The sequence below is a fragment of the Lynx canadensis genome, chromosome X (genome assembly GCF_007474595.2).
Source record: "Lynx canadensis isolate LIC74 chromosome X, mLynCan4.pri.v2, whole genome shotgun sequence".
Taxonomy (NCBI): Eukaryota; Metazoa; Chordata; class Mammalia; order Carnivora; family Felidae; genus Lynx; species Lynx canadensis.
The window spans coordinates 115227407-115237015 of record NC_044321.2 but is presented as its reverse complement, the minus strand read 5'-3'; the positions used below and the strand labels follow the sequence as shown (position 1 = coordinate 115237015).

Sequence of the window (9609 nt, the reverse complement as noted above, 5' to 3'; positions counted from 1 at the left end):
GCTTACAAAAACAGCAAGGTTGGGGGGAGGGGTGTAAAATGACCGTTTGAGCCTTTCCTCCTTAGAAAAGCCAGGTATGTGAAATACACAGAGGACAGCCAAACTCCCCCGCCCCACAGGAACGTCTGCTTTCTTGCCAAGCTTATTAACTCAACTCCCAGTCTGCACGACACTGGTTTGAACATTAGCTTTTCCTCGGGATATTCCCACTCTCTTGTGCAAGCGCTAGCAAAAGGGTACAAGAAAGGGGCCTAGACAATCCCCGCGCTGGATTTGCAGCCTCTGGATATTTGAGATTCCATTGCTAAAGCCTCTGTGGTATAGACAAGACGGTGAGGGGGCTACTGAAGTGACTTTCCGTAGTCCCTTCCGTTGTCTCCTTTTCTGACTCCCCAAGGTATCCCGTGGGTGTCTTCCCGCACAGCCCCAGAGCGCCAAACCTTGTCCCCCTTCCCTAAAGCCTCTCATTCACCAACACCCTCCCCGACCAAAGTCCCCTCCCGGTCACCACCAAAGCCCGGAGAAGTGGAACGCACACAATGCCTCTCTTATAGGGCTCGAGCTGGGAACTGGGCATGCTCAGTAGCCAAAGCAGATTTTTTTTCCCCCCTTCTTTTGGTCGCAAGTGCGGCATCTCTCCCAGTCCCACACCTCTCTTTCCTCTATCCCTATCCCCCTCTCCCCACCCCCAGCTCTTTAATCGTCCTGCTTAACCCGTTCTACACCGAAGGCATGCAGAGTTCTAAGATGCGGGGGATTAACCCGTCTCCTCCTAAAGCCACTAAATAAGTCTCACTCTGGGCTAAAGCTTTACACTTTTGCCTTAAAGCCCCCAGCCCCTTACGCGCAGACAGGTAGGGGGAGTGAGGCTACTACTGGATCCCGGGAAACTGGTCCCAAGAAGGCTCCATCCAGGATTGCCCGCTACCGAAGAAGTATTCCCGGAGCCCTCCGTTCTGCGAGGTGACAATTAGCCAAAGGTACCGTACCCGTTATACAAAGCCCAAGTGCGATTGTTGCCTTTGAATGTCATTGTTGTTGACTCACCCCCCTCGGTCCTGGAATTATTCAATCCCGCGTAGACTCGACGCCCCTATCTACCTCCCTCGGCCTCCCCCACCCCCTCCGACGTTTCTTTGGCTTTGCCTGGGTTCTCGGTTGCTCTCTCAAAGGAATGCCCCGGTTGTGTGTGTGTGTGTCTGTGTGTGTGTCTGTGTGTGTGTCTGTGTGTGCCTTCGTTCTTGGGGGGCTGAAGGAGGAGAAAGGACTCGAGTGTGCGTGTATGTGGTGGGAGGATGGAGGTTGGCGCGCTCGCGTTTGGGGACTGGGGTCTCTACGCGTGAGGAAAGGGGTCGCTCCTCCCCAGGGGGTGTTTTAGGCATAAAGAGGGGGCGGGTGCGGGAGGAAAGTGCTTTTCTCGGCGTGTGGGCAGCAGAGGAATCAAGTGGAGGTGTCTGGATGGGGGACAGGGGGCCTCGGCAGTGTGCGGGGGTCGAGGTGCCTGAGTGCCGGGAGGGAGGCTGCGTGTGTGCGGGGGGTGGGGGGGGGCGGGGGCGGGGATTCGGCGCGTGTATGTAAAGGTGCAGCCCGTGTGCGAGGGGCTGGGTGCGCGCGCGGTGTCTGGCCGGGTGCGCGCGCGCGCGCCGCTGCCCGCCTGCTTGCCTGCGAGGGCTGCTCGCTGGGTTTGACGGGCGAGCCGGCGCGGAGGAGCTGGATCCGGGATCACGTAGAGCCCATCGCGGAAACTGCAGAGCGGATCGCGGCGCCGCGGGCCCTGCGAGAGCTGCGGGGCTCCGGAGGTGGGTGAATTACCAGCGGGGCTGCGCGAGCTGCACCGACACTCGCTGCCTCTTCCCGCTTGGCTCGGCAGGGCGCGCGCGCGCGCGCGCGCGCGTGTGTGTGTGTGTGCGCGCGCGCGTGCGCGCGGAGGGGGGCAGGTAGCTTATTATTTTTAGTTTGGGTCGTGTTGGTTTGGGGCCGGCGGAGTGGCCAAAGCGACCACAGTGGCTACTCCAGCACCACCCTGCTTGCCTGCCCACGGCGCGGTCGCGGGTCCCCGAGGACCCAAAGAATCCGGTGTCCTTAACATCGCTGCCTCCCCGGCGGGGAAAGTGTCCTGGTCTAGGGCGGCTCGGGCTGTCGGGGCCGCTGCGCTGGCTTTGTTTTCTGCGCCCCCCTCGCAAGCACTCTAGGCGGACGTGGGTCTGGGGCTCCCGGCAGTGGCCCGGGAGCTGGCCCGAGACTGCTGGCACCCTGCAACACTGGGAATACGAGAGAAGCCGGTAGCTAACTCTAAAAGCCCTGCAAAGCCGGGCAAGTGCTGGCAGCGCGACTTTGCAAGATGCCCAAATGTTGAGCTGATTTCTGGCGTGGTGAGAGCAGCATTTTGTGCCTGGGCAGCGGGGGGGACGGGGGGAGGGGGAATGTGGGAGGGTGGGGGGGCAGGGGGGTGCCCGGACCGCCGCTCTCGGCCACGGAGCCACCGGGTCACTCTGCCTGTGTGACAAGCGGGCCAGTGACGCCCCAGTGGCCCGCGGCCTCGTGGCTTGGGCTGGCGGTCTCTTACCCCTCAACCGCCGCACGCCCGGGTCTAGAGGCCGACGGAAACTCCAATAGCTGCCCCTTGTGGGACGGGAGCGCGCGGAGAGATGTGTGCGCAGCCGGGCTGAAGGCCCCCCGCGACATCCCGAGCGGTCCCCGCCTCCGCTGCCCGACCCACGAGGCCGCTGCTTGGGCCCGGGACCCGGGAGGGGGCTGCGTGTCGGCTCCGGGATGCGGCAAAACATTGCGGTACGCGCCACCGCCGGCAGCCCCTCCGGCCGCGTCCCCGCCGGCCCGAGGTAGCGCACAGGGGGCGGCAGTGACCGCGTCTCTCCGCGGAGCCCCTCACCCCCGCCTAGGCGGGCGGCCGGAGGTCTCTCCTGCCGGCGCCCGGGGAGCCACCCCGGCCCACCCTCGGCAGGCGTCCGTCCCCCGCAGGCCCGCCGAGCGCCGGTGGACGCCGGATCCGTGGTAAGGCTCGCTGGCTTTGTGCGGTCCTGCCGGCCGCGGGAGCCGAGCGGCTTGCGGGGCGCGGAGATCCGGAGACCGAGAGGGAGATGGGGACACGGGCCGCTTTGGGCAGACGCGCCGCTCTCGGCAGCCCGAGACATGGCTTTTGGTACCCAACTCATACTTTCTGGGTTTGTTTGTTTTTTTTATTTCCTTTTTTTTTTTTTTTTTTTTTATCCCTGATTTTAAAATGTGCATGCTTTAGTGGTGCCCTGTGTGAGGTTTCTTTCGCTGGCGTTCAGCGCCCCTTCCCCTCTTTCTAGCTCCCTTCTAGCTCTCTTTCCTCCTCTCTCCACGGTCTCTTGCCCCTTCGGTCCCTCTTCCTGGGCGATCGACTCCCCTCTCCCTTGCTTGCCAGTCCAGCTGCCTGCGGCTTTCTGTTTCACAGGAGATGCATTGGGGAACTTCCTAGGTCGTCCTTGCGCCTTTTTTCTCCCATGCTACTTAAAGTAGAAATTACGAGGAGGAGGGCAGCTCCTTATGCAATTTCAGATCTGCTGATGCTCCCTGTTCTTGTTTTTGTACTGAATTCAGGTTATTCGGGGTTCTTATTGTTTTGTTTTGTTTTTAGTTCGGTTGATTTTTGGTTGGGGGGTGTAGTAACAAGAAATGACTCAACTGAACCAGAATAGCTGTTGAAAACCACATCTATAGGAAGGCAAAACGATCATGTGAAATTTTGATTTTACAATGAAAGTTGGCTTGGATGATGTCATACTTAAGAATTTATGACTTCTTTTTGCACTGCCAGTCAAACTCTCAGGGTGAACAGGGGAAATGCGTGTCTATATGGCAAGCGAGGATCATCTCGGCGGTGCTGGCTGTATCCTGAACCAAACTATTTAAAATGCACATCTTTCTGGGTCGTGGCTAATGGATTGCCTACCTTGAGACATGCTTGGTTTTACCACTAGCTGATTCCTCGTGGGCAAAATAAACAAAGGAGTTTCTGTGTGACACTTTTTTGTATCATTCCCTCATGGTGGGTTCCTGGGTAATTTATTTATTTTATTCATATTTGGTGGTAACCATATTGAAATTACAGCCAGCTTCCCATGCAAGATGGAAAAGACACACATGGCTAAAATTGCATCAATAAAATACACGGTGCTTGTTTTTCCTTTCACTCTTTTCCATGAAGCATTGCATATGTGTGTACATGCATGCAGTATTTCAGGAATTGGCTACAACGGGTTAATTTGCGAAGCATTAAACTCCACTAAGCGATTCGTGATTTGTTTATAGACAGAGACATGGAGTGGTGAGACTGGGAGGGGATGTTGGGAAGTGATGATTTTAGGAGAAACATTTATTGGACTAAATGTATCTGGTGCTGCAGATAAACCCACTCAAGGATTGTAGCCTGTAAACTCCTCTTCCTCAGCAGTGCTAGTCGGTGGTCAAAGTGAAGGAGATAAGCATCTGAGCCAAGTGTCAGTCGGACCTGGGTTCAAAATGGCGTGTAAAGGAGTAGAAGTGGGCCAGGTAGGCAGGAGAGCCTGTTCTTGGGGTGGGAGAGCTGTCTAGACATCAGCTAGGCAGTGCAGGAGCAGGCAGGTTTCTCTCCTATTTTCAGGGACCCAGGGACAAAAGCCCCCCCCCCCACCCCGTCCCCAGTTTGGGAGATGACTGACAAAAGACTAGATACGGTGTATTTACTTGAAATAAAAATTTTGGTCATTTCCTACTGGGTTATTTTTCTAGAACCTCACTGGGTCATCCGTGTTTTTTAAGGCAGCCATGTACAAGAGTGAACTGATTCATGGCAGGGTGCTTACCTGTGGGCCGAAGCTCAGGCGGATCTCTTCCTAGGGCTCCTTCTACCTTGATCTTGTGACTGTCCCCTCTACTGCAACCCAATCCTGGCTTGGCCATCCTCCACCGAACCCAGGGGTCTAATATCTCCTCTGTTTGGCCTCTTATCTAACCGAAGCCCAGAGAGTAGACTTCTACAGGTGGAAATGCCTTTGTGGTGCAAACTACAAAAGGCACAGTGGATGGTCCGGGATAGGTCAGTAGAGTTGCCACAGGTTTGTGTTCGGGGGGCAGAATGTGACGGTCCACGTAGAGAAAAGATTTTCAGATTGTTAAGGTTTACGTACGATCGAGGCTTTTTTTCCTGTTGTTTGTTGTGTGTTCTGCACACGTAAAATGTGTATAAACCCCACGTATGGAAATAAAACGTGTGGCATTTCTGCTGATTATTGTTCAACTGAGTGAGAGGACTTGCAGAAAAATACAAAGCTGATGATTACAGCCATGTGTTCACTATGGTATGATGTAGACACAAATAATCTTTCAAGTAATGATCATTGAAAAAATGTTTTCTTTTTATTTTTTAGATTGTTTCTCTTTATTCAGAAGCATAAAGTTGTTTGCTGATTGCCAGAAGATGTTTCTTTGGCTCTTTCTGATTTTGTCAGCCCTGATTTCTTCGACAAATGCAGATTCTGACATATCGGTGGAAATTTGCAATGTGTGCTCCTGCGTGTCAGTCGAGAACGTGCTCTATGTCAACTGTGAGAAGGTTTCAGTCTACAGACCAAATCAGCTGAAACCACCCTGGTCTAATTTTTATCACCTCAACTTCCAAAACAATTTTTTAAATATCCTCTATCCGAATACATTCTTGAATTTTTCACACGCAGTATCCCTGCAGCTGGGAAATAATAAACTGCAGAACATCGAGGGAGGAGCCTTTCTTGGGCTCAGTGCATTAAAGCAGTTGCACTTGAACAACAATGAATTAAAGATTCTCCGAGCTGACACTTTCCTTGGCATAGAGAACTTGGAGTATCTCCAGGCTGACTACAATTTAATCAAGTATATTGAACGAGGAGCCTTCAATAAACTCCACAAACTGAAAGTTCTCATTCTTAATGACAATCTGATTTCATTCCTTCCTGATAATATTTTCCGATTCGCATCTTTGACCCACCTGGATATACGAGGGAACAGGATCCAGAAGCTCCCCTATATCGGGGTTCTGGAACACATAGGCCGCGTCGTCGAACTGCAACTAGAAGACAATCCTTGGAACTGCAGCTGTGATTTGTTGCCTTTAAAAGCCTGGCTGGAGAACATGCCATATAACATTTACATAGGAGAAGCTATCTGCGAAACGCCCAGTGACTTATATGGAAGGCTTTTGAAAGAAACCAACAAACAAGAATTATGCCCCATGGGCACGGGCAGTGATTTTGATGTACGAATCTTGCCTCCGTCTCAGCTGGAGAATGGCTTCACCACTCCCAATGGCCACACTACCCAAACGTCTTTACACCGTTTAGTGACCAAACCGCCGAAAACGACAAACCCTTCCAAGATCTCTGGAATCGTGGCAGGCAAATCCCTCTCCAACCGCAATCTCAGTCAGATCGTGTCTTACCAAACGAGGGTGCCTCCTCTTACGCCTTGCCCAGCACCTTGCTTTTGCAAAACCCATCCTTCGGACTTGGGACTGAGCGTCAACTGCCAAGAGAAAAATATACAGTCCATGTCTGAACTGGTCCCGAAACCTTTAAATGCCAAGAAGTTGCACGTCAACGGCAATAGCATCAGAGACGTGGACGTCTCAGACTTCGCCGAGTTTGAAGGACTGGATTTGCTCCATTTAGGCAGCAATCAGATTACGGTGATCAAGGGCGACGTATTCCACAATCTCACTAATTTACGCAGGCTGTATCTCAACGGCAATCAGATTGAGAGACTCTACCCCGAAATATTTTCGGGCCTTCGTAACCTGCAGTATCTGTATTTGGAATACAATCTGATTAAGGAGATCTTAGCAGGCACCTTCGACTCCATGCCCAATTTGCAATTGCTGTATTTAAACAACAATCTCTTAAAGAGCCTGCCTGTTTACATTTTTTCTGGAGCGCCCCTGGCGAGACTGAACCTGCGGAACAACAAGTTCATGTACTTGCCCGTCAGCGGGGTCCTCGATCAGCTGCAGTCTCTGACGCAGATTGACTTGGAGGGCAACCCTTGGGACTGCACTTGTGACTTGGTGGCATTAAAGCTGTGGCTGGAGAAGCTGAATGACGGCATCGTGGTGAAGGAACTGAAGTGTGAGACACCCGTCCAGTTTGCCAACATTGAACTGAAGTCCCTCAAAAATGAAATCTTGTGCCCCAAACTCTTAAACAAGCCATCCGCGCCGTTCACGAGCCCCGCACCTGCCGTTACGTTCACCACCCCACTGGGTCCCATTCGAAGTCCTCCCGGTGGCCCAGTGCCTCTGTCTATTTTAATCTTGAGCATCTTGGTGGTCCTCATTTTAACAGTGTTTGTTGCTTTTTGCCTTCTTGTTTTTGTGCTGCGACGGAACAAGAAGCCCACCGTGAAGCACGAAGGCCTGGGGAACCCGGAGTGTGGCTCCATGCAGCTGCAGCTCAGGAAACACGATCACAAGACCAACAAAAAAGACGGACTGAGCACAGAAGCTTTCATTCCACAAACCATAGAACAGATGAGCAAGAGCCACACCTGTGGTTTGAAAGAGTCCGAAACCGGGTTCATGTTCTCGGACCCGCCGGGACAGAAAGTCACTATGAGGAACGTGGCCGACAAGGAGAAAGATTTGTTACATGCAGACAGTAGGAAGAGACTGAGCACCATCGACGAGCTGGATGAATTATTCCCGAGCAGGGATTCCAATGTGTTTATCCAGAATTTTCTTGAAAGCAAAAAGGAGTACAACAGCATAGGTGTCAGCGGCTTCGAGATCCGCTATCCGGAAAAACAACAAGACAAAAAAACCAAGAAGTCGCTGATAGGCGGCAACCACAGTAAAATTGTCGTGGAACAAAGGAAGACCAGCGAGTATTTTGAACTGAAGGCAAAACTCCAGAGTTCCCCCGACTACCTACAGGTCCTTGAGGAGCAGACAGCTTTGAACAAGATCTAGGTCATGCAGTCTTACTTCATACAGAGGACATTTATTTAATGATGAAAGTGCCTTTTGTTGACTCCTGACTTCCAAATACTATATTATCAATAGGCATAGAGGCAGGTGTTTCCAAGGGTGTCTCATTAACTGTAGCTGCAAAAGATGTGTCCGGTAGAAGAGAATTTCCTTAATAGATTTTACTACATAAAACCTATACTGTGGAGTCCTGTGGGGATACTGCAAACTCTATTGCCAAAGGGATGCTTTATATACATAAAACACTGAATTTAACCTCAAGAGGCAAATCTGTTTTGTACCCCAATGCAAAACCTTCGTCTCTTTGTGCTTTGTAGAGCAGACTCAAGAAAACTGGTACCAGTGTTTGTACCTCAGCTGGGTCTTTCATTTTGCACGTAGATTAAGTTGGTGGAACTGGAATAATCCTTTCGATTCGTGGCATTGTAACAATTCTGCGTAAAGATGATCTGAAAAGTAAAAACACAAAAAAACCAAAAAAACAAAAAAACAACAAAAAAAGACAAAAACAAAACAAAACAAAACAAACAAAAAAAAAAGCATGCAAAGAGAGAACATTCGATAGTATTTGTAAAATTGGTAAACTTTATGGCCTGCATCTTGAAACCGCTGGATTTATAATGTTAAATTGTGCAAATATTTGTTTAAAATATACCATGCATTACATAACTATAAAATAAATTTGAACACTTTAAGCATTACCTGTCTATACATAAAACCTAAAAGAAAAAAAAATCAACGTGAGTTCCGTAGCGTTTGTGGTGATCTGAAGAAATACATGATGTTTATCAGAATTAAACAAGGCTCAAATTAAACTAACATTAGAGTTTGTTCTCGGTTCTGTGAAATACCCACAATCCTTAAAGTGCTTACCGTGTGAGCGCACCCAAAGCTATTTTTGTAACATAATTCATATTTATGAAGTACTTTGTATACTAAATAGGAAAATATGTACTCCTTAATATGTATTTAATATGCCTGACTTGTTTTCCTGATCACAGGGAATTTATCAGTAAGTATAAATCTAGACAGAAAAAAAATACACCAAACTGAAACCGAAGCTTATGTGTACAGAAATATTCTGGACATTGTGATCAGGTATCATTTAGAAACGAAACAAAAAACACAAAAACACAAAAAGACAAAAAAATAAAACTAAAAACCAGTTCTGTGCTATTCTTGAGAATTCAGCATATTATCTGCAGATTTGTTACCAACTGTGCATTTTAAAATAGGTTCCTTAGTTTTATAGTATCGTGTCTGGGGCAGTTGTTAGTTGCCATCAGTTGTCTTGCTTTTCAGGATTCTACGAGCTTACATCAAATAGTTTTCACTACAAATATTGACAGAATTAATGAGTAAAGTTAATCGCGATATCCTGTCCGCATCAGTATCCTGTCCTGTCATCGTTCGACTACGATCAGATAATCCAGTAGAGCCGTGAACATCACGGTAGTGTCGGCTATCAGAGCCACACTGGAAAATGCTTTCCTTGGTCTCCGATGGGTTCACAGTCTGCAACTACAAACGATATGCCACTGTGTTTGCTTGTGCAAACTTGTGTTAACTTGCTTGTTAACTTCGAAGTCAAAATTGGTCAAAGGAACGGAGGAGGACTTGGTAATGGGAGA

At 49.8% G+C, this 9609-nt stretch overlaps 1 protein-coding gene across 1 annotated transcript; it reads left to right on the top strand.

Moving 5' to 3' along the window:
- The first annotated feature begins 758 nt into the window (after positions 1-758).
- SLITRK4 (SLIT and NTRK like family member 4) lies at positions 759-8717 on the top strand. Its single transcript, XM_030306121.1, has 2 exons — positions 759-980; positions 5394-8717. Exon 2 carries the CDS (start codon positions 5444-5446, stop codon positions 7958-7960), a length of 2517 nt encoding a protein of 838 aa, XP_030161981.1. The 5' UTR covers positions 759-980; positions 5394-5443; the 3' UTR covers positions 7961-8717.
- Positions 8718-9609: the final 892 nt, after the last annotated feature.